At 41.9% G+C, this 23,907-nt stretch overlaps 1 protein-coding gene and 1 long non-coding RNA gene across 8 annotated transcripts in view; one reads left to right on the top strand and one right to left on the bottom strand.

Moving 5' to 3' along the window:
- The window catches only part of LOC140628595 (uncharacterized), a 57,663-nt gene extending 47,100 nt beyond the window's left edge, over positions 1-10,563 (top strand). The window contains exon 4 of the long non-coding RNA XR_012026665.1: positions 10,428-10,563. This is a non-coding gene — a long non-coding RNA (uncharacterized lncRNA). The remainder of the gene's footprint in view (positions 1-10,427) is intronic.
- The window catches only part of HYDIN (HYDIN axonemal central pair apparatus protein), a 383,131-nt gene that overhangs the window by 55,525 nt on the left and 303,699 nt on the right, over positions 1-23,907 (bottom strand). For all 7 annotated transcript variants that reach the window (XM_072817829.1, XM_072817826.1, XM_072817838.1 and 4 more), the window contains 12 exons: positions 22,963-23,161; positions 20,727-20,826; positions 19,003-19,102; positions 16,953-17,121; positions 16,281-16,519; positions 14,439-14,556; positions 8,170-8,374; positions 7,176-7,411; positions 5,121-5,272; positions 4,818-5,007; positions 1,253-1,355; positions 749-1,027 (listed from right to left, as the gene is read on the bottom strand). In XM_072817829.1, the coding sequence (XP_072673930.1) occupies positions 749-1,027; positions 1,253-1,355; positions 4,818-5,007; positions 5,121-5,272; positions 7,176-7,411; positions 8,170-8,374; positions 14,439-14,556; positions 16,281-16,519; positions 16,953-17,121; positions 19,003-19,102; positions 20,727-20,826; positions 22,963-23,161 (2,090 nt within the window). The remainder of the gene's footprint in view (positions 1-748; positions 1,028-1,252; positions 1,356-4,817; positions 5,008-5,120; positions 5,273-7,175; positions 7,412-8,169; positions 8,375-14,438; positions 14,557-16,280; positions 16,520-16,952; positions 17,122-19,002; positions 19,103-20,726; positions 20,827-22,962; positions 23,162-23,907) is intronic.

Genomic DNA, 23,907 nt, shown 5'->3' with positions numbered 1-23,907 from the left:
CTCCTACCCCAAAGAATATAGTCAACCAAATGAAGCTGCAGTACTTGATAAGACCACAGAGGAGCAAGTCTTAAGCTTTAATATATGCACAAGTCACCCCAGGATCTTGCTAAATAAAATGTAGACTCTGCTTCAGTAGGCCTGAGGTGCAGGTGTGGCTCTGCCATTCTCATTTCTAACAACTCCTGGGTGCTGCTGCGGCTGTAGGTCCTCAGACAGTGCAGTGAGTGGTGAGGCTATAGAGAAAGATGTTCTAGAGACAGCACAAACCTACACCTTCTTTAATCAGGGAAGCCCACGGTTTCTCTTGGAATGTCTAGGATACACGGTTCCTATGGAACAGACAATGTAAATGCAAGCCAGCTGAAAGAAACAGGGAAAACTAGACAGATACATATCTGTGCTCCCTTAGCTAATCTAGAATATGAATTTTGAATTTCATGTTTTAGCTAAACTGAAATTAGCTAAAACTATAAGCTCCCCAAGGCAGAGACTCTCTTCTTGCTCTTTGGAGCTCCAGGGCTCAGCATGGTGCCTGGTACATACATGCTGATGCTCAATAAATAGTCCTTAAGGGAACATGTGATTGAAGTCATTGTCTGAGCCAGGAATGATGGAACATACAGTAATGAAGAGGAGATGCTTTCCTAAATTCCCAGGAAGCTGGATGATCTGTTATTTAAATTGTACTCTTATTTAAAATGACCTGAGCCAACAGTTGTCAATACCTTACTGCTCTTTCTCTCACCTGTTACCAAGTCTTCCATAGTATTTTCCTCGATGATCTCAGAGATCTCTGGGGTCTCGGGGCTACTGGAAACCACCAGCCCATGGATGTTGTCCAAGGTGATGTCATCCTCGTAACCCTCTCCTACCATGTGGATGATAGTCTCCTCATACTGGTTGTTGATCACTGACAAGTGGATGATACCTGTCATTCTCCCAACCTTCTGGGATTGGAAAACAACCTCAAATCCAGCTGTGTTTCCAGGAGGAACAACCAGAGAGGCTGTGTGAGCTTTCTTTGCTGCAAAAAGAAGAGAGAGACCATAGAGAGTGAGAAGCAGTTTAAAGGAAGATGTAACAAAAAAGATCCTGACTCAAGGGAGGGAATGTGTGGGAATGAGACTTACCTACAGAGGCCACTGGTGATGAGATGGAGCATCTTACTCTGGCTGGGTCCTCATTAGTTCCCTAACAAAACAGCTCCTGGGACCCGTTGCCCTCTAGAAGCTATACTTCCCCTACTTACCTTTTGCATGTGGTTTGTTTTCCTCTGTGATGTAGATGTAGGAGGTGGTGGGGCTCCGTTTCAGGGAGAAGACACCTTGTTGGTCCTTCAGATCAACATGTAGCTGGCAGAAGGAAAGCAAGGTTGAGTGTTAAGCTTACAGGCTGCTCATGGGTTTTGAGTCTGGATTGAGACACAGCACTGTTTGGGAAGTACCCAAAAAGTCATTGTGCCCAGTGTTCACTTTTTTGAATTTTTGATTAAAAGGTAGATAAAATAAATATCAGACAAGGGGAGGAAAATGAAAGTTTAGTTTAGCCCTTACTATCCAAGTAAGGAACTGGGGGTCCAGAGAGTATAAGTGACTTTCCAGATCACTCAGCTAAATAGTATCAAAACGGGCTTGCCAAGAACTCTGCTGTTGACAGAGCTGGCTGTAACATATACACTAGACTAATAAAATGGAAATTAATACTCATCATTCTATAAAGGCTTACATGAATATGAGTTCCTAAAAATCAGTATCTCCAGGTGCTAACGCATTAGTTGCCTGATAGTGTCATATTGAGCAGCCTGACAAGTTAAGAAGAAAACCAAAGTGGGCTTCTGGCCTAGGTGGAGAAAAGGGATGCTTTCTGGACCACCATAGCTGATTAAAAAACTAAAGTCATTTATCTGATTTTAGGTATGGCAACTCAGCAGACAGTTTTAGAAGATAGTAATGCTGGTACCATCACAAATATGATTGAACAGTATAAGAAGTGAGGCAAAAAGAAGAAAGAAATAGTGACACTTCAAAGGAAGCTTCTGAGAAAAAATATATGTTTATAAACAATCTTAGTAAGAAACTACATGGAGGATTTATATGAAAAAAATTGACATAAAAAGATCTTGGTAAATGGATGGGAACTCTAAATCTTGCTCTTGAGAGCCTAAATACTCTAAAGGTAGAAATTCTTCCCAAATAATTTCTAGGATTTCCAGTTGGATTTTCTGAGAAACATTATAAAATGATGTCTAAAGTTCATCTGAGAAACTAGATATGCAGAAATTGCTTAAAAATTAGAAAAATGGGGAATGGGTAAGCAGTAGTTTACTGAACTAGATGCTAGAACATTTTATAAAACTACAATCATGGTCTATGGGGTGAAGGTCACCATGGCAAAGGCATGTGAGCAGCTGACGACATACAGCTTATTAGGTTCCACTTCAATGGAAATAATTCAGGGTAATGGTACACTAGGTAATATGGATTCAAAACAAACAAAGTAAGATGAGAACAACAAGAGAAACACATTTTTAAAGCATCACAGAGCTAAGAACATAATGAAGAGTAGCCAGACCAAGGTCTAGGAGAGCATGGTAATCCAGAGAGGCCAGCCTAAATTTCTGAGGGTGTTTTTGACTTTGAGTGTTTGCCAGTCTAGAAGAGGCAGGTGGGAAGCTCAGTTGTGCTTTTGATGGCTTCTTGGTGCTAAGAGGGCAAAAATCTTGTGAAAGGTGGATATCTTCTTTCCTATAGACTAGGACCCCAAAGGACCTGCCAATAGGACCAAAGATAGTCTGGATATAAACCAGCTGCCCCAAGGGTAGCAATGCTGCTTTGAGTCATATATATAATCCAGAAAATCTCAAGCCCAAAACTAGTTTTTGTGATCCTGAGTTTCTAATGTCCCCAAGTACTTGGCAGAGGCAAATGAAAATGGTCTCTGAAGAAAAATAACATCACCCTTAGTCTTGTTATTTCTTTTTTTTTTTTTAGTCTTGTTATTTCTAAGTAATGTTTCAAGTATAATACTCAACACATGATTGAAGATAACCAGGCACATGAGGAGAAAGGACAACATGGGCAAAAATGAGCAGAAATAGCAGATATCAGAAACAGTTCCACAGGGATTCCAGATTTTGGAATTACCAGGTATAGATGGCACAATGGTTGTGATTACTATGTTCAAGAAATAAAGCCAAGTCTGAAAATTTCAGCATAAAACAGGAAATCCTAAAAACGGATTATGTGTATTTGAAAAGCAGCCTAACAGAAATTCTAGAACTGAAAAATATAATAACTTAAGGGCTCAATGGAAGGTTTAATAGAAAATTAGATACAGCTAAAGGGAAAGTTAATGAGCTGAAGATAAGTCCCAAGAAATTATGGAGAAAAATGGATGGACAATGTAGTGAGGTGGTGAGACATATAGGACACAAAGGGAAGGTCTTCCACACAGTGAATTGCCCCCTCCCCAGAAGGAGAGATGAGACAGTATGGAATAGGAATAATATTTCAAGACATGTTTAGAATTTTCCAAAACTGACTTAAGACATAAACTGCAGAATCAAGAAGCCTGGTGAATTCCAAGAAGGAGAAATGAAAAGAAATCCATACCTAGACACATCATAGTGAAACTGCAGATGACTAACATAAAGTGAAAATGCTAAACAAAGCCAGAAGAAAAAGATCGCCTTAACAGAACATTTTAGACACAGCTGGAATGATAGCTCTCATTTGCTGAAAGAAAACAACTGCCGAGTGAAAGTTCTATAGTCAGTAAAAATTACACTAAAAATGAAGAAGAAATGGAGATTTTCAAATACAAGCTGAGAGAATTCACTACCAGCAGACCTGCATGAAGGGAATAGTACCGGCTATTATTCTTCAGGAGGTAGGCAAAGGATCTCAGATGGGAGGATGGCTATGCAGGAGTGAAGAGCAATATAAATGGTGACTATGTGGGTAAGCTGAAATGAGCCTTGACTGTATAAACAGCAAAACCCAACAATGATAGTAAGAACATCTTGTAGGTTTTAAAATATAGAGAGAATCCAAAGCCTCCCACGAGTTGTCCTTATTCCACCCTTCTATGTTTATCTCCCACTGCTCTTCTAGTCCCTGTGCTCTCACGAAGCTGGGTGCTTACTCATTCCTGTTTGTACTGGACACATTTTTTGCTTTTTTGCCTTTGAATAGTTTTCTTCCTCCAGCTGGGATGCACTTACTGTCATGCTCCCTTCCTGAAACCCACCTATCCTGCCATGCCCAGCTTCCATGTCACTTTATAGTGAAATTTTCCTTGATTCCCCTAGATGGGAATAGATCACTTTCAAATGTCCTACAATTTTCTGTAGAACCCTTACACAATGTATGACCTTTTTTTGTGTGTGGTTAAATGAAAGCACAATTTAATCACTGAACTAAAATCCCTTCAGATGTGGCATTTCTCACCCCTATGGAGGTTTCTTTTGTTTCTTCCTTATTAAAAATGCAGTGCTCATTACAGAAAGAAGTGAAGGACAAAGAAGACACCAAGGACACCCATAGTCCTCCTCACTCTGCTCAGGGTATATCACTGCGCACTGGCTTCACATAGTAACTATCAGTGCGCTATGTAATCTGCTTCCTTACGCTCCTGGAGTGTGGATGCTATGGCTGACGCGGCTCTGCATGCCCCATGTCTCACACAGGTTAATGTAGGAGGAAAATCAAAGAAGTCCTTTCGAGGATCAGGTATGGTGGAGACCTCTATGTTAGAAGTCTTACTTCTGAATCATTCTTCTCCCTTTCCATCCCACACTTTGCCTCCAGCAGTACCTGGGCAGGGATGGTGCCATTATTCTTGAGGATGAGAGGCAGCTTCTCTGAGTGACCAAGCAGAAGCCTCTTAAAGAGGAGCAAGGGGTTTCCATATTGGTTGCAGAGGACTGGCCGCACTACGGTCACCCGAGGGAGGTTCCCTTCCCCGACGATATCAAACACAAGGCTTCGGTTCTTGGTCAGGCTGCTGCAGGGAACAGGAAGACAGAGGCCTGTCAGCCTGGCATGCCAGGAATGATGTTCCATAGAGGGTGTGGCCCGTAGCCCTGCCCCAGGAGAGGGAGCTGGGGGTGCTGGTACCTAGGCAAGCCATCCAAGGTAGCCTCGAAGATACACTGGTAGGTCTGCATGGTCTGCGGGGTGAAGGTCACCGTGGCAAAGGCATGTGAGCGGCTGGCAACACACATCTTGTTAGGCTCCACTTCAAAAATGTCAACGATTCGAGCAACGAGCTGAGGAGGAGGAGCAGGGATCAGCGTGTTAGCCACTTTGCATCTACATAGGGCTTCCTTCTTGTCTCGACTGCCCTTGCTGTGAAATCTTCCTCACCTCAACTCTGTGGTTGACAAGGTCCATTTCCTACATAGTCATACCCCTAGAAGGAGCAGCCTACACACTCTGGGACCCACCCCTGAGCAATAACTAGCGGGACTTGGCTACACCCATTTGACTCAAAGAGATGAATTAACCCAAATCTCAGATACCACCTCGCTCTCTCTCTCTCTCCCTCCCTCTCCACTCTCTCTCAAACAAATTAAGATGACCAGAGATCATTGGCAGTTGCTGATGGAGAGCTGAACTGAAGCCAGACTAGAGAATAGAACAACGGAGATACCATGAGTGAGTGGCATGTGGCCTTTGAGCTTCTGCTGGTTTTCTGAAAGTTGCATTACAGGTGACAGTTCCAGTCCCATACAGCTCTGGCTACAGGGTATGTTCTGACCTTTGTCTGAGGTCTCTGATTTATTGAAGCAAACCTTTCTTGTTTGGACTATCCTGAATTGGTATCTGCAACTCCAAGAGCTTTAGCTGCAACAACCTCCCATAGCATTTTATCTGTTCCCATCTTGTGGCAGATTTTTGGGAAGACCGTAGGGACTATAGGGACCCTGGTAAGGCCTCAAAATGATTTTTTTTATTCTTCAGAGTGACAAATGGGATTCAAGACTGACTATTCGCTCTTGTTTTTAAGCTGAAGGCACTAAGATTTCTTTGCTCTTTTCAAGGGATAGTCTGCAGATTAGGGAGGAGGAGACTATATGTCTACAAATCCCCTATTAAAAATCTTTTAGAAATCAGGCTCTCTCACTCTTTGTTTTTAGTGTAGAATAGGAAGAAACCTTCCCCTGTCAAAAAAAGGTCAGAGGGTAATGACTGGATGTCACCAGGGCCTGAGACAAGTCATACAAGGGATGAGATAGTCTTTCAAACCCTACCCCTCTGTAGTGACAGTCCCTTGGGAATGCACACCCTCTCTGCAGCCCTAGACTATGCCGACCCTGCAGTGATCTCCCCACCACTATCAGCCATGTGAACGATGCCAGCTCTGGGGGCACGAGGACCACCTGAGCTAAGAGTCCACTTTTGGGCAGAGAACAAAGTGGCCAAGGTGAGATTAGGCAGTATTTGTAGCACATCTGATTGATTGTTATTGACTGAGCTCTCTCTTTCTTGGCATCCTAAATTTTCTGTTCCACTGTGAGGACAAAGGATCTCAGTATGGTCTCACTTGGAGAGGAAGGGAACTCTGAATCTACAGGCCCTGAGAGGGACATTTATTATTTACCTCCTGTATGGGTAAAGCTTGGCTTTAAACCTAGCCTATATCCCTAGGCTTCATTTTCCTAATTAAAATGAGGAGAGTAATATAAAGTCTAATAATACAAACTTTCTGTGAGGGTGAACTGAGGCAATAAATGTAAATAACTTAACACAGTGCCTAGTATGCGGCAGGGGTCAATAGATGCTCATCCTTTCTCCTTGCCCTTATAACCTGACATCCCCCAAATTCTTACCGGACAAATGCACAACATGAGACAGCCTGCCTGAGCTGGCACTCATCTTTGGCTCTCCCCACAATGCTTCATCTATTACAGACAGAGCTGGGTGTTTGCTGGATGAGTGAGTTGCTCATCAGTGTGTACCACTCTCAAACCCAGAGGAGGCACCCACTGGGACAAATGTATACTCTTGGCCTAGGGGGAGACCGCCCAGTTACCTCACATGACTTCCAGCAGGGGTTGAGAGCCAGATAATCCCCACTCAGGTCTAGTGGCTCTAGATCAGGGTTTCTAAGAGCTCATTCCAAGGCTTCATGCCAACTACAGTGGGCCAGGGCCATTTGGGGCTGCTTACCTTGTTGGATACAGGCTTAACTACGATGTTCACATCGCAAGCAATCTTTCCCACATTGCTAATCTTGAACCGAGCCTTGGCCTGATGACCCACCAGGACATTGCAGAAGATGAACTTGTTCTCATCCTCCACGAACAGCCCTCCATTCTCTATTGTCTGTAGGATGTTGAGCAGGTTGGCACTGCTACAAATCTGGTGCTCCTCAAATATCAAGGCATTGTTGTCAGTCACAAAGGCTGGAGAGAATGAGAGACAAGGCCTGATAGCCCAGTTGCTGTTTTTCTGTAATTGCTAATGTCAAGATGTGGATTCTGATGGAGGACAGTCATATATAGAGGAGCTGTAGAGGAATTCACACAAGGGGGTGGGAGTGATGGCACAAATTCCATCTTCTCTTCCTTTTTTTACTGCTCTTATTTGTTGTCAGACCCCAACCAATATGTTTCTCCCAGTGGTAAGGAGAGGTTAGATCTGGGATCTGGGGTGGGCTCAGGAAGGAAGTGGGCATTTGGCCCATGTTGATGCAAAGCAACAGGGTTCTGATGGTCAAAGCAAGAGGAGTTCTCTCTGCACTTTACCTGAATCTTGCCTAGTTAAAGCTAGAGTATGCACAGTCATTGATCACTGCTCTCTGTACATATGTTGCCTATAGGGAATTGGTGGGCCGTGAGCAGGATTCAGTGGTCCTGGGTCTTGCGCCATATCCCATTACACCATGACTCCCAGATAGCACTATTTGTCTGAGAATTCCTGGACCAAACTCTAGAAGACTAGAAGTCTAAAGCTGCAAATCTTTTAGGTGTATATGCCTTGTAAGTCTTTTAAGGAAAAATATGGCTAAAGACACTAGAGGGAGTTCTAAGGACCCATAGGAAGCAGTGCAGCCATTTCGGCTAAACATTTGCATGGTGAGAAGGGGAGGGTCTTTTAAGAGGGTGCTGTCCAAAAAAAAAAAAAAAAAAAGAGGGTGCTGTCCATTCTGAGTGCTCAGTACCTGGCAGACAGGCTTCGGCCAGCAAGCTGTAAGGAATGCCAGCTGGCTGGTCTCTTGGGTCTCGGTCAGATATATCGATGGCTATGAATTCCTCACACCTTCCCACCGGGTCAGCCACGCAGTCGACAGTGATCACTTGAATTCCTCCGGAAGGGATGGAGCCGAACCCGGGGTACACAGTGAACATGCCATGGGTAAAGCGAGCCTGCAGGAAAGGTGGAGGGGTTGGGAGGGGTGGAGGTAGAGTGAGTGAGAGTCTAAGCCCTTACACCAGAGTTTTGAGATGGTGTTAAGAGGGGACTGGTGGGGCCTCTCCTCCAGGCTCTCTCTGAACCCCAGGTTTCTCCTGGAGGAAGGGAGGGAATGGGGAATCTTTAGGGACAGGCTCCCTCTGTGTTTCTTTCTATGCACATTCCTTCTGACCAACTGTGACTGGATGGGAGCTTAAGGAAACAGACATATTCCATGTCTGTACAACTCTTACCCAGATAGGAATCTGCTGGCAAAGGGGCACAGAACACTGTTAAGGTTGTAGATTTCTGAGTCAGATACTCATGAGTTTGAATCCTACCCCTGATATAGTTTAACTATTTGATCTTTGATAAGTGACTTTCCTGAGTCTCAGTTTATCCATGAAATGGGGCTAATGCCCCTACCTTGAGTTCCTGGAGGCTTCAGTGAAAAAGAAAAAATGTGTGTAAGGCATTAACATAGCATCTGGCAAGAATTAGTACTCAAAAAATGGGATATTATCGTACACTCTTCTGGTTCCTAGGAGCTTCCTTCCTCTTCTTCCCCCCACAACTAGCTTCACTGATATATAATTGACATATGACATTGTATTAGTTTAGAGCTACAATGTGCTAATTTGATACTGGTATATACCACAAAATCATTACCACAATAAAGTTAGTCAACACGTCCATCAGCTTACATAATTACCATTTTTTTTGTGATGAGAACATTTAAGATCTACTTTTAGCAACTTTCAAAAATATAATACAGTACTGTTAACTAGATTCACCATGCAAATATTAGATCCCCAGAACTTATTCATCTTATAACTGGAAGTTTATACCCTTTGACCAACATCTCCCCATTCCTCCTACCACTCCCAGATCCTTATGATCACATCGGGCTGAGGATAATCCAAGATAATCTCCCCAATCTCGAGGTTCTTAATATAATCATACCAGAAAAGTTGATCACCTATCATCTGGGAAATGCAAATCAAAATTATGAGATATCACCTCACACCTGTTTGAATGGATAGTATCAAAAATATATTGTGCACTGTTGGGGGAATATAAATTTGTAAGAAGGAGAAGGTTTGGGAAATAAGAACACAGTTGAGTGTTGTCTCAAAGGAGCTAGGTCACACTGAGGACAAAGAACAGCTGAGATGCGTAGACTTGAAGCAGTAAGTGGGGATAAAGGAATGATGGTCAGAGAAAGGAATCTTAGAAATCAAGAGTCCAGAGGTACCTAAGTTTCCTTTGATGTGAGATCCAGGGTGTGACCTTGTAAGTGAACTGCCAAGGTGAGAAAGCAGACAAGGCCATTGGAACTGAAAGTTAGGGTATTATAGAGAGGCTGCTTCACTGAGGGCAAAGAAGATACAGTAAGTGAAGAAGGTAAAACAAACAAGCAAAAATGAACAACAAAAAAACCCCAACCCCAAACATAACATATATTAGAAGGGATGAGAGTTATAGAAACATATGTAGAAAATTATGTATGTTAAATAAATTTTATTCTGTTAAAGAAGAAAATATTTGAGAAGACATAGAAACCAACATGTAGAAAATTCAATCCAAATGCAATCAATAATTACTGGTGTCCAGAGAGTGCAGAGTACCTACTTTCTCTTTATTTTTGCCTTCAGTGCATATTTGGTGGCTGGAGCTGCTACAGTCATGTTGGGGCCATGAAGAAAAGTTAGGAGAATCACAAACGCCAATGAGTCTCTAAGCCAACACAAGCAACTGCCTACCTTATTTAAACATAACCGAGGCAAACCATAAGAGACTCTTAACTCTAGAAAACAGACTGAGGGTTGCTGGAGGGGAGATGGGTGGGAGGATGGGGTAACTGGGTGATGGGGATTAAGGAGGGCACTTGATGTGATGAGCACTAGGTGTTATATGTGACTGATGAATCACTAAATTCTACCCTTAAGCTAATAAAAAAAAGAAAGGAAGAACCTCCCATATCCTATCTATTTAGATCACTAATGTTGGATTTTCTCTTACTTGTAGCTGACCACAATCCTAATATACAAGTAAATTTTCCTCCTCTGTGAAGCCTTCAATGACTTTTAACAGCTACCAGGAACACTAAGACTTCATTCCTTCACCTTTCTGGAGCTTTTTCCTCCACACACATCTCAGGTATAGTATTTGCCATGTTGTCGATCAATTGCTTATTCACTCTCTGCCTTTTATAAGTGTCTAAAATATTTCCTCTACATCCACTTAGAACCATATCAGACAGTGTTATAATTTTTTGCTTTAATTGATAAACATTATTTAGAAAATTCAACAGGAGAAGGGAAGTCTATTGAATTTACACACATAATTGCCTGTCATGTTTTTACTTCCTTCTTGATGTTTCCTAATTCCTTCTTTTTTAAAAAGGATTTTTAAAAAAGATTTATTTCTTTGATGGGGGCGGGGGAGAGAGTGAGGCAGAGAGAGGAGAGCCAGAATCTCAAGCAGATTCCCCACTGAGTATAGAGTTCAAAGTTGGGCTCAATCTCACAACCCTGGGATCATGACCTGAAATGAAATCAAGAGTTGGACGTTTAACCAACTAAGCCCCCACAAGTGCCCCCCAATTTTTTTCAAGAAATCTCTACCCCCAGCATGGACTTAAACTCATGACTCTGAGGTCAGGACTCATACATGCTCTATTGACTGAGCCAGCTAGCTGTCCCCATAATTCCTTCTTTTATTATTTACTTTATGTTCAGGGAACTTCCTTAAGCCAGTCTTCTGAGAGACCTGCTGGTAACAAATTAGTTTTCCTTCATTTGAGAACGTTTTAATTTTCCATTTGTTTCTGGGGTATATTTTTGCTGGATATAAGATTCAGGCTTCAGTTACCTGTTTCCTGCACTTGCAAAATGTTGATCGACTTTCCTTTGGCCCCTATGGCTTTTTATAAGAAATCTGCTATCATTCAAATAGTTGTCCCCCTATGCGGAAGGTGTCTTCTTTCACTGCTTTTAAGATTTTTTTGTCTTTATTTATTTTTTAAAAGATTTTATTTATTTACTCATGAGAGACAGTGAGAGAGACAGAGACATAGGTAGATGGAGAAGCAGGCTCCCTGTGGGAAGCCTGATGCAGGACTCAATCCTAGAATCCCAGGATCATGACTTGAGCCAAAGGCAGATGCTCAACCACTGAGCCACCCAGGTGCCCTGATTTCTTGTCTTTAGTGTTTAGAAGTGTGACTATGATGTATGTGGGTGTGGATTTATTTAGGTTTGTCCTATTTGGGATTTTCCCTGATTCTTGAATCTATAGGTTTATATCTTCTGCTAAATTTGGAAAGCTTTCGGGATCCCTGGGTGGCGCAGCGGTTTGGCGCCTGCCTTTGGCCCAGGGCGCGATCCTGGAGACCCGGGATCGAATCCCACGTCGGGCTCCCGGCGCATGGAGCCTGCTTCTCCCTCTGCCTGTGTCTCTGCCTCTCTCTCTCTCTCTCTGTAACTATCATAAATAAATAAAAATTAAAAAAAAAAATAAATTTGGAAAGCTTTCAATCATCATTTCATTGAGTACATTTTCAGCCCAACCCTATTTCTTTTTTTTTAAGGTTTATTTATTTATAATCTCTTTCCCAAAGTGGAGCTCAAATTCATGACCATGAGATAAAGAGTAACATGTTCTACCAACTGAGCCATCCAGGGTAGCCCCAGCCCAACTCTATTTCTTAACTCTTTCTAGAACTTCGATGACAGGGATGTTAGAGTTTTTCCACAGGTCCCTCATGGTCTGTTAATTTTTTTATTCATTAGACTCAAATAGATTTTCTTTTCTTTTCTTTAAGATTTTATTTATTTATTCATGAGAGACACTGAGAGAGAGGCAGAGACACAGGCAGAGGGAGAAGCAGTCTCCATGGAGGGAGCCCAATGGGGGACTCGATCCTGGGACTCCAGGATCACGCCCTGAGCCGAAGGCAGATGCTTAACCACTGAGCCATCTGGGTATCCCTCAAATAGATTTTCAACAGAACTCAAAACAGAGTCTATTTTCTCTCTGGTTTGGATTGGGCAGAATAATGGCTCCCCAAAGATGTCTACATCCTAATCCCTGGAACCTGTGAATATGTTACCTTATATGGAAAAAAAACTTTGTTGATATGATTAAGAACCTTGAGATGGGGTATTATCCTGGGACCAGTGTAATCACAAGGGTCCTTATATGTGGAAAAAGCAGGCCTAAGGTACATCATTATGGAGGAGGCTGGAGTCATGTGATGTGAAAAGAACTTGATCCACCATGGCTTGTTTTGAGGATGGAGGGAGGAAATCATGAATCAAGAAAGACAAATGTCTTCTAGAAGCTGGAAAAGGCAAGGAAATGGATTCTCTCCCAAAGTCTCCAGAAAAGAATACAGCTTTGCCAATACCTTGACATCAGCCCAGTAAGACCTATGTCAAGCTTCTGACCTACAGAAGTATAAGCTAAAAAGTTTGTATTGTCTTAAACCACTACACTTGAGGTAATTTGTTATGGGAGCAATAGGAAAGAGATACAGGAATTTCTATTGTTCTGTCTTCAAGTTCACTGATTATGTTTTCACTTTCAAAATTTCCATTTGGTTCATTATATCTTCTTTTTCTTTGCTGAGAACTGACTATGTTTTCATTTATCCCAAGCATATTTGTAATTGCTCTTTAACATTTTTATGTCACTGCTTTACAATCTTTGTCAGATAATTCTAACAGTTATATCAATGCTGGAACTTATTACCTGTCTATTTTCAGTTTGAGATCTTTCTACTTTTTGGTATGGTGTGTGATTTTTTGAGTTGAAACCTGGGAATCTTGGCAATTATGAGACTCTGGATCTTATTTAAATCTATTTGGGCTGACCTTCTCTGACACCACTCTGGCAAAGGACATGGGGGCACTGCCTCATTACCACTAGGTGGGGTGGTAGTCCAGATTCCTCACTCTTACAACTGCTAGGCAGGGATGATAGTTCCTGTTCCCCACTAGTCTTAGACAGATACATACCTGGTGGGGAAGGGTAGAGTGCCTTGTTGCTCTTCTGCTGATGCCTTAGGGTAGGGAAGTCCATTGTAGGGGAGGAAGGAACATTTCATTACCATTGGGTTGGGGTGGAAATCAAGGCTTCCCATGGGGTGGCTTCACTGACAATGGTAGGGGATAGTGAAAACCCTAGCTCCCTGCTGGGCATTCTCAAACACAACTTTGTCAGGGTTTTGGGGTACCTCATGAGAAGCTGGATAGGGTATAAATCTAGACTCCCCAATGTCCTTTGCTAGCAGAGATTAGGTAGGGCCACAGATTTTCCTGTTGTGTTTGACTGTAATAGAATAGTCCTTATCTGAAAGTTTCTATCCTGCTAGGCTGCTCTTTTTCCTGGTCCTTTGGCTAGTGGGAGCAGGCTTTGGTTGGGGTTTTTTTTTGGTCTGTGTCTATTGATGTTTCTGAGTTGCTGGCTCCTTTAGTACCCAGTTTTAGATACATGAAGCAAAAATAAAACTCAGGGAACTCACCATTGTGATGTTCATTGGGTCCCAATGGTCTGGGTCTGATTTTTTTCTCTCTACTTTTTAGTCTTCTAATGTTTGTTTTGCACATAATGTGCAGAGTTTTTAGTTGTATTTAGTTGGACAGAATAAAGAAAGGTATATCTACTTCATTGTACAAGAACAGAAGTCTTAAAATCTGCTTTTATTTAAGCTAGTCCAAATGGGCTTTCTTTCTTATAAACAAATGATTCTTGGTTATAATATATATGAAGGCTGAAACTTAATTTTAAGGTGATGAGGAGCCAATGAAGGTTTTAAAACAAAAGAGAATATCTAAATTAAAAGCCAATGGCTTAAAAAAATAAATATCAATGGCTTGTCTGAAAATGAAGTGGTGTTTCAATAGAACTAGTATTGCTGCCACAGTTGGTTCAGATCCTACTAGCTAGGGAGGTAGCTGTTGCAAGGCTTACTCAGGAGGGAACTAGTGGGGAGGTGGCCTTCCAGAGTTCTTGTGACAAGGAAAGGGTGCTCACCTGGTTTGGGATGTTTACTTCTTTTTGAACAGCATCAGAGAACTTGGCTGCTTTGGAAGGGCTAGTCTTGTAGAAGCTATCGCTTTCCCGGGATCTTGCATGTCTAATATGGCTGACTCTGATTAAGGAAGCAAGGGTACACTCTCAGGTTGAGGTGGTGACATTAAATACTACCTATCTACTAGTTCTATTGTCTCTTTTCCTAGGAAAGGGGTAGATGGCCACGGGGGTACCCCGTGACTTATAAATAAGTCAGCTTATTTATATATCATTAGCCAACCTCATTTAACAATTGTAAGAAAACTTTGTAGTCATTAGAGTTATTAAATATGATTCATAAGGACATTGAAAATTACTGCAAGAACACAATAATGTTTAAATGTTTACGTGAGTTCTCTGAAAAGCAGTGTGTGAAAATTATTTCTAGAAAATCATTTGTAGATTAACCTGATCTTAAAAAAGTGAAATGTCAAATAAACTTAAATTCTGTCCTTTTTTCTTCACATTTATAGTCATGGTGTTTTAAAACTGAGTTTAAGCAATAGCTTAAACATAGGTTCTGGTAGCTGTTTTACCCAATAATTAGTTTGTCTAGAGGCCACTTAACCTACAATGTCAAATGCATTTGAGGTGCAATCTTAAACTTTTGAGAGTTTTATACAGTTGAGCATTCACTTGCTTAATGACCATAACAACTAAGTTCAACCCCCTTTGCACATTTTGCATGAATTTGTACATACTAAAATGAAAACCAAACTAAAATTAAAAACAATTTAAAGCAAAATACAAATACATCTATAAACAGTATTAAATTATTATAAAATAAATGCTAGAAAATTAAGTTGAAATTAAATTTGGAAGAAAGAGACATTATTTTTTGTGTGTGTGAAGCAAATATCAGTATTAATAAGCAAGAATCGTTCACCAAGTTTTATTATAAAAGCCACTGAGAAAAAGGGTAGGATTTTTTTTTTCTCTTTTGAAAGAGTCTTTATATAGCTTAACTCAAAATTTCTTAATAGGTCCAAACTTAGCAAACAATGGAAGAGGATATCTACAAAAATGCAAAACGATTACAAACAAGGTGTGTCGGATTTAAAACAATTAATTGGAAAGTCCATTTCAAATTAATTAATTAGAGAGCCAATTAATTAGTCAGGACAAAGCGCCTTGGGAATGGGTAAAACTATCCTAAATTTGCCATAAAAAGAACATAACAACTAAAAGCAGTCAAAAAGGTAAATTGTTTCAGTGCATTGATTAAGAGCTGCTTTTTGAAGGATGCGGAGTTTTGCTGTTGGAACAACTAAGCTGTTGTGATACAGCATCTTCATGCAGAGAAGGTAAAAGCAAAGCAGTCCTGGTGGATAGAAGGTGTAGCATGCTTCTCTAGTCTACGTTTCCCAGGTACCTTCTGCACGCCCCCACATGAAGCACAGTTATGATTTCTTTTGACTTAGCTTGTGGTTATAATAGCCCCCCAGCATCCTACAGAACAATAACCAGGACAATGACTTCCTGTGAGTCTTGTAGCATTCTAGAAGCACCAGGGCAATAGACACAACCCCATGAGGAAGCCTTTACATCTGTTCAATTAAATTTATCATATATCTGACAGCAGTAAGAAAGCATATGAAATCTGTGGTCAGAGATATGGGTTCAGAACTGAGATCTACTGTTGATTTCTTGCCCAATCTTGGATGAGCCATTTTAAAACCCTATTGACCTCATCCCACAGAAGGGGATTGGGTGAATTTAGATAAAATAAATGAAAACTCTTTGTAAAAGAGAATGCGCTAATTAACCAGGGAATGGCCTGAGTTAAGTAAATACTTGTCTTACGCTTTCTTTTGATGAATGGGGCTCTCCCCTGTCAGCCTGTAGAGGGCGTACTTGAAGTCCGTAACACCTTGATTTTCTATGGTGAAGGTGATGCTTTTCCGACTGCCGCAGATCAAAGCGCCAAAGTTGATGATGGAGGAGGGGCTGATGTTGTATTTGGAGTACACTGCGTTCACAGAAAACTTAATTGGGATGCTGGCAATGATTTCACCTCCTTCTGTGATATTGGGCTCGATAATCTAGAAAGGGAGGAAGAAGTAGGAAGATGTCAGCCACAGTGCCCCAGGGTTCCCAGGACTGTCTATTTCATTCTCTGTTTTCATCACTAAAATGAAGTCAATTTCATTTTCTTTATGTTATTGCATCAACAATATTAGCAAACACTGATATTAAACTTACTATGTACCAGCCATGGATCAACGTGGACTGACTTGACCTCCTCTTTCACTTCCCCACTCTGCTCTTGTACTTGACTGAACAGGCTATATTGCCTGTCTGGCACTCTCGATTCCTGATGACTTTGCACTCCCACCCCCACTTGACCTACTTCTGCCTGCTAGCTTGGGACCAAAAACACAAACCCTGGAACATGGGCTAGACCATGTACTCTTCCTTTTGAAATGAGTCCAACAATCCTGCCACTGAGTGAATCCTCCCTGTGAGCTGTTGTACCTGACAGCGCAGAACTGGCTGGTGCTCAAACTTCACTTCCTTTTTGGCACGAAATGACACCTGGACATTTGTGGGCTTTTCCGTTGGAATTAATGAGCCTTTCTTGGGTTGGACTGAGATCATAGAATTTACATTGGTTGACAAAATCCCTAAGGAATCCACAGAAAAGCTGAAAGAGAGGAATGAAAGGTCAGCTGCAGTCATTATGGGGAACCCAAGATACTAGAGAGGAGACTCCAGACTGTTGAGTGTCGCTTTGCCTCTGGTCCTGCTTAAGCACTGCGTCTAGAAGTACCACTAGAGAGATCTTGTGGGAGATCTCTAACAGGGCTACTTGAGGCTGGATAAGGACCAACTAAATTAATTCATCCATTTGTCTGTCTGTCTCTGTATCCCTTCCTTTCCTCCTCCCCTCTCTGAGACTGAACACAGCCCACACACAGGGAACAGTGATGCAGAAGTCAGAGGATCTAAAGAGGGAGAGAAAGTGGAGGGAGAGGCCATTTAACAGAGGTACTTGTACAGGGAGGCCATGGCCCAATGTGGACGAGGTGAAAAGCCACAGAGAGCAGCAGACTCATGAGAATGACAGAGGGACTGGAGCAGGAGCAAGGAATACAAGCTGAGGTGGGACATCTGGAGTTGCTGTGGGGACCTAAATGGTGTTCCCACACTCTAGGAGACCTGGCCACTCCACTGCTACATGCTTGCTACCTGAGCTTCCTCCATTCTCTGCAAGTCCTTCCTTCCTTCCTTTTTTTAAAAAAATTTATTTATTTATTTGAGAGAGAGCAAGAGGGAGGGAGGGAGGGAGAGAGAGAGAGAGAGAAAGAGAGAGAATGAGTAGGGTGAAGGGCAGAGGCAGAAGAGGAAGAAGTAGACTCTCCACTGGGCAGGGACCCCAATATGGGGCTCAATCCCAGGACTCTGGGATGGTGACCTCAGCTGAAGGCAGATGCTTAATGGACTGAGCCACCTAGGCACCCACTGCAAGTCCTTTCAATGAATTTTGATCATCTGCTCCAACCTGAGGGTGGTTAGTCCATGTAACCTAGAAGAACAGAACTAATGCTCCATGATAACCTACAACAAAGCTCACAAGTGGCCAAGACTCCATTCAGTGCTAATTCTAAGGTGACAATGGCTTTCTTCTAGGTTTGTTAAGTTTATATTTATATTTATATATTTCAATGTATGGGTCTAGTTATGGTAGCCCTGAGGTAGGACCTCTCTCATTTCAGCCTTTTTTTTTTTTTTTTTTTTTTTTTAGCTGAAATGAAACTATCATGAATGCATGGAATTTCTTCTAAGTCTATGAGGGCAAGTCCCTTTATCAACCATCTATTCTTCCAGGGGAAGGACAATCTTCCCCAGAAGAGACTGGCCATGGGTGTTGGCACTGCCTGCAAGGGTTGTGTGGCCCTGCCTGAGTGACCTCCTCCCTCCCCCACCCACTGGCACCCTTTCCTCTCTGAGAAATCTCCCTTATTTAGTGTTTCATATTTTATCTCAGGAGATGAGCACAAGCTGGCACTCCTTTCCACCAGGCCATCATTTGGGTTCTACAACACAGTAGTTCTTAAAATTAAAAAAAAGAAAATTGCAAAAATCCCTTTTCTTCCCCACATGGAATCTTACGTGTAATGCCAACGTATGAAACAGATATGAGCCGAAAGGAGGGAAGGACAGCTGAAGGCCAGCCAGGTCCTCATCTCTAGTCTCTCCCTCCACCCTCAGGACCTTCCCTCACCTAGTACATCTTCCTCCCAACCTCTCCCTGTGAGTCTCTCTCCCACCCCCAGATCTCTGTGGCTCTGGGCGCTTCGAGAGGGACCTTAAGGTCCCTGTAAAGCCACAGAGTTGAGAGAAGTGTGAAAGTCTCTGCTCTTAATAGTTGGAGTTCCATTCACTTGAAGCCTGAGAGAGGCTAAAAGCAGAGATGGTTCTTATGATTTCCTCAATCAAGTTTCTGTTTTTTTATCTCTCAGATAACATTTTTCTCCCCATAAGTGGATGTGGATGACTATGTGCCTGATGGTTTTCAGGTTACCTGAACATGATCTCATATTTCCCACGGTTCTTCAGCTGCAGGGGCTGTTTCACCTCTTCCATGACCCTCACAATCCCGAAGTCGAGGCCTCCTTCAGCTCCTGCAGAGTCCAGGGGCCAGGATGGGGGGTGGGAAGGGTGAGAGGATGGCGAGGGAGTGAGAAGTGGGGGAACTTCTTTTTGAAGTCACATGGAAAATCCATGGTGACAAGTTCAGAGAATTTGTTTTCTGAAAACACTGTGGCTAAAAAGCCCTCCTATAATTGAGTTTCAGCAAACAAACAATAGACGCTGCTCTTACATTGAATTCAACTTCAGTAGCTCTAGCTTCCATCTTAGGACCACTGTATTTCCTGTCATGCTTTCTAATAGCTAAAGTTTTTGGTATTTAAATTTTTTTTTGCATCAAGTGTCTAAGAAATATAGTTAGAATATTACATTTAAATTTGTATTGTTTTAACTTAGCACTGCATCATAAGCATTTCCCCATATAATTAAAAGTTTCTTATAAATGTAATCTTAATGGTCATATCATATACTATGATATGCTATTTCACAGTTTACAATATTATTTCTATAGTAATAATGTTCCATCTTCAATAGATAGGTTATTTCGAATGTTCTATTATTACAAATAATGGTGCAATAAATATCCTTGTGCGTAAGACCAATGACATCTAGGCAAACATGTAGCTCTCATGTCCTATGAATCTTGCTGAGAAGGAGGGCAAGAATAATAAAAGAGAAGAAGGAAGAAGGAAGAAAGGAAGAAGAAGGGAGAATAAAAGAGAACTGCATGCTAAAATGGAGGGGCCTAATCTGGCATGAAGGCAGTGTGGTGGGCAGAATAATGCCCCGTGCTCCCAAAAGGTGTTCACGTCCTAATCTCTGGGACCTGTGAATATGTTTGGTTACATGAGGAATGATGGATGGAATGAAGGTTGCTAATCATCTGTCTTCTTTCTTTCTTTCCTTCCTTCTTTCCTTCCTTCTTTCCTTCCTTCCTTCCTTCCTTCCTTCCTTCCTTCCTTCCTTCCTTCCTTTCCTTCCTTTCCTTCCTTTCCTTCCTTTCCTTCCTTTCCTTCCTTCCTTCCTTCTCATCTGAGTTTAGAATAGAAAGATCTTGGATTCTCTGGGTGGACACAACATAATCACAATAAAATAGAAGAGGGAGACCTAAGTGGGAGAAATGGTGGCATGAGAAGGACCTGACCCAGGATTGTTGGCTTAGAAGATGGAGGAAAAGGAACCGTGAGCCAAGGATGCTAGAAGATAGAAAAGGCAAGGAAATGGATTCTCTCCCAGAGCTTTCAGAAAGGAATGTGGCTCCACTGACACCTTGATGTTAGCCCAGTTAGCTCAATTTTGGACTTTTGACCTACAGAACGGTAAGATGATAAATTTGTATTGTTTGGAGCCACACAGTTTGTGATAACCTATTACAGCAGTGATAAAAGGCTAATGCAGGTAGGAAGATAAGTACTTACTCTCGGATGGCTGTTCAGAAAAGAGTTCTGCCAACTTTATTATGGCCATCCTTTGTCATCTCCCGTTGGAGAAATTGAGATTCGTAGTCATGTTGCCAACATTACTCTGGGACTTGCATTACTATTTGCTGAAATTCCACACCCTCCCCAACAACTACTAGTCTTCTTCTACATAAGAAATCTATTGCATTAAAAGATGTGACTTCTAAATACCCTATCCTTGAAGGGGCCAACAGACCTTTGGGGAAGGTGATGTCTAAGGCGACGTCATAAGACTCTGCAAAGACCAAGATGTTTTCAATCTGAACAACACCAACAAGATTGTCTGCATCTAAAACCTGTTAGGATAAAAGGGATTCTTCAGTAAAAGCAAGATCCACAGGGACTTGGAGCTTGAACTATGTACCATGCAGTGGGAATGATGAGGAAAGAGACGTGATGGAGAATATTTTAAAAACGTATTTAGTTCTTGTCTTCACTGAGCATTTGGTACCATTAGTGTACCCTCATAACATCCTTTGGGAAATGCAATATGAGAATGGGGAAAAGGGACTGCATTTTTCATCTTGTCCATTTATGGGGTTTAAATTTTTTGCATGATTGCCACTACGTTATTGAAGTTGGGGCTGTGAGTATGCACTGCAGAAAAGTGTTCCTTGGAACTTATAAAATAAACCTGAGGGCATTTTTCTGATAGTTGAAATGGAAAACCTACACCTTGTAAATCATCCTTGCTTTACTAATTTTATAAATCTGAATTCTTCTGTTCTTTGTTTCTGCTTCAATCAATGGAAAAAGTGCTAGAGTTTCATATAAAATAAGTGTTTTACTGTTTCTCTTCAGGAAATTTCAGATGTTTTATTTAAATGAACACTTGTACTATTCCAGTTGGAAATGTAAAAAACAAAAAACAGACAAAAACCAAGCCTGCCCCCTCCCAGCTGCTCACTGTCCCCTCCTTCCCTTCTGTCCTGAGGAACACCTGAACTAGTGTTGGCTGTCATCTGGACTCAACTTTTAACTCTTGAGACAAACAAGGGGCAGGGGGTGATAAAGGGTCCATTCACCAAGGGGAAGAGCTGTTGGCAGTGAGGGTAGCTCTCCTGAAGACTCCCTGCCTCTCTACTGAAGTCTCAAGTTGAGAAATGAAGTCACCAGCAACCCATTACTTGTGCTTTGGTGTTGAGGGGGAAATTTATAGCTGTCACCAAACTCAAGTTTTAATTCAGTTTCCATCTTTTTTTTCATCACACATTTTGTCAATGTTTCTCAGAGCAAATTGAACTGACTTCAGTTTTACCTTCTTTTGCTGTTTACTCTTTGACAGAGATGACAAGAAGGACTGGCAGCAGGAGGGAAAAATGGGACAAAGAATTTGTATTATCAGCTCCAGAATTTACACCGTATCTTTCTCCTGATAGATTCCATGCACCCAGAGCGTTCTATTTCCTTTGCTTTCTTATTGGAGTGTGTGTGTGTGTGTGTGTGGGGGGGGTGGTGATGGTGGAGATTAAATTTATAATTGGGGAAAATAGGATGAACAATTTAAGAAGTGCACAAATAAAATAAAATGAGTTCACTAGAACACTTTTCAAATGGACCAGAAAGCAAGGCATTTCCTCATGTAGATGTTGAAGGAATATAATCTGGGGAAGAGAAGCCTTAGACCACTTTGAAGGGGCTTGAGGGGAAACCCACTGTGTCTGCTCTGACTGGAACACATAGGGATGCCGTATCATACCTAAAATTTAAAAAGTTTCCATATCAGTTGGTAAATAGCTGTCACTTGACCTCCAAGTATCTCCTCTTATCTGCCTCCCCCACCACTCTCACCATGGGAACCTCTAGAGTCTCCATGATCCAGCACCAGAAGGATGAAGCTGACACCAGCCATGTGGCCTGGGTTCATTGTGCAGAGACTGGTGTCTGGATGGAGACTGATGTTTAAATGTTGACTATCACCCTCTGATATTCACACACAATTGTTGATTAAATGAATCTATCAGTATCTGTGTTCAGCTATCTTAAGAACTGTCATAGGTGGGTGATAAGAGAGATTGGGTCCATTGAATGGGCCAAAAAGTAGAAACAGGATTAATTTATATAAATAACAGTTGGAAATCTGAACTCAACCCAAGGAAGAATTATTAATAGTCAGACCTGTTCAAAGGAAGATCAGGCTGCTTTGAGATGGTAACATCATTCACTGCCTCACTCATCACTCTGCACTCAGTGAATGTTTTGTTTGTGGCTTCAGGAAATCAGCCACTAACGAGACTGCATTTATGGAGCTTACAGTGATGTGCAGAGCAAGATACTGTGGGTCCATGGTTGTTAAACAGGGATCAATTAGGAGAGTGTAACAGGGAGACCTGGCTCTGTGTGTGTGTGTGTGCGTGTGTGTGTTGGTAGTGTGTCAGAGACCAATATGTACACATTTTGATGATCAGGTCTGGAAATGTGTGAAGCCTCACCTCTAGCCGGATCATCTTCTTGATGTAGACAGGTTTGGAGGGCTGGAAGTGCACTTGCAGGCTGTACTCAGCTTTCGGGAGGATGATTCCCTGCATGGTGGACACGGTGAAGTCATCACCCAGGTGCTCCAGGCTGGTGATCCTCCATGCCACAGGCAGGGGTGTGATGTTGCGCAGAAGAATTACCTTGGATTCTTTTCTGCAAAGACCAAAGGAAATTTCATGAGTTTTGAATGATCCTTTTTTTTTTTTTAAGATTTTATTTATTTATTTATTCATTAGAGACACACAGAGAGAGGGGGGCAGAGACATAGGCAGCGGGAGAAGCAGGCTCTCTATGGGACGCCTGATGTGGGACTCGATCCCAGGACTCCAGGATCATGCTCTGAGCTAAAGGCAGAGGCTCAACCACTGAGCTACCCAGGCATCCCATCAGTTTTGAATGATTCTGATTTATTATGGCAGGTCAGAAAAACCACCTCTGGTTATTTCAATCATTGCTTAGCTCAATAACCAGTGTTTATCAGGGATTGGGGCCTGGTGGTAATGTCAAGGAATGTAGGATACATCTCATAATATTCTCAGCCAGTAGCCCCCCAAATAAACATTTTCTATTTAGAATAATATAATGCCAGTGAATGAAATGTTAAGTTCCAGTTTGAGTCTAGTGTTCTCTGTGCTGTAATTTCTAAACCAAAGATTCTTAGCCTTTGAAGGTAATGGACTTCTTAGAGAATCTGAAAAAAAAAAAAAAAGAGTCCTGAGAAAAATGCAGATATGCACACACTTTGGCAGTTGATTTGGCAGGGGGTGAGTGGGTTTGGTCCTGGACATGTTACTAATCATCTTGGTTTGTATAGGACCAGAAGTATTCCCAGATGTAGGACTTTCAGTGCTAGAATGAGGAGAGTCCTGAGAAAAATCAGGATGAGTTGGCCACCCTAG

The sequence above is a fragment of the Canis lupus genome, chromosome 3 (genome assembly GCF_048164855.1).
Source record: "Canis lupus baileyi chromosome 3, mCanLup2.hap1, whole genome shotgun sequence".
In the NCBI taxonomy this organism is placed as follows: Eukaryota; Metazoa; Chordata; class Mammalia; order Carnivora; family Canidae; genus Canis; species Canis lupus.
This window is presented reverse-complemented; position numbering and strand designations above follow the sequence as displayed.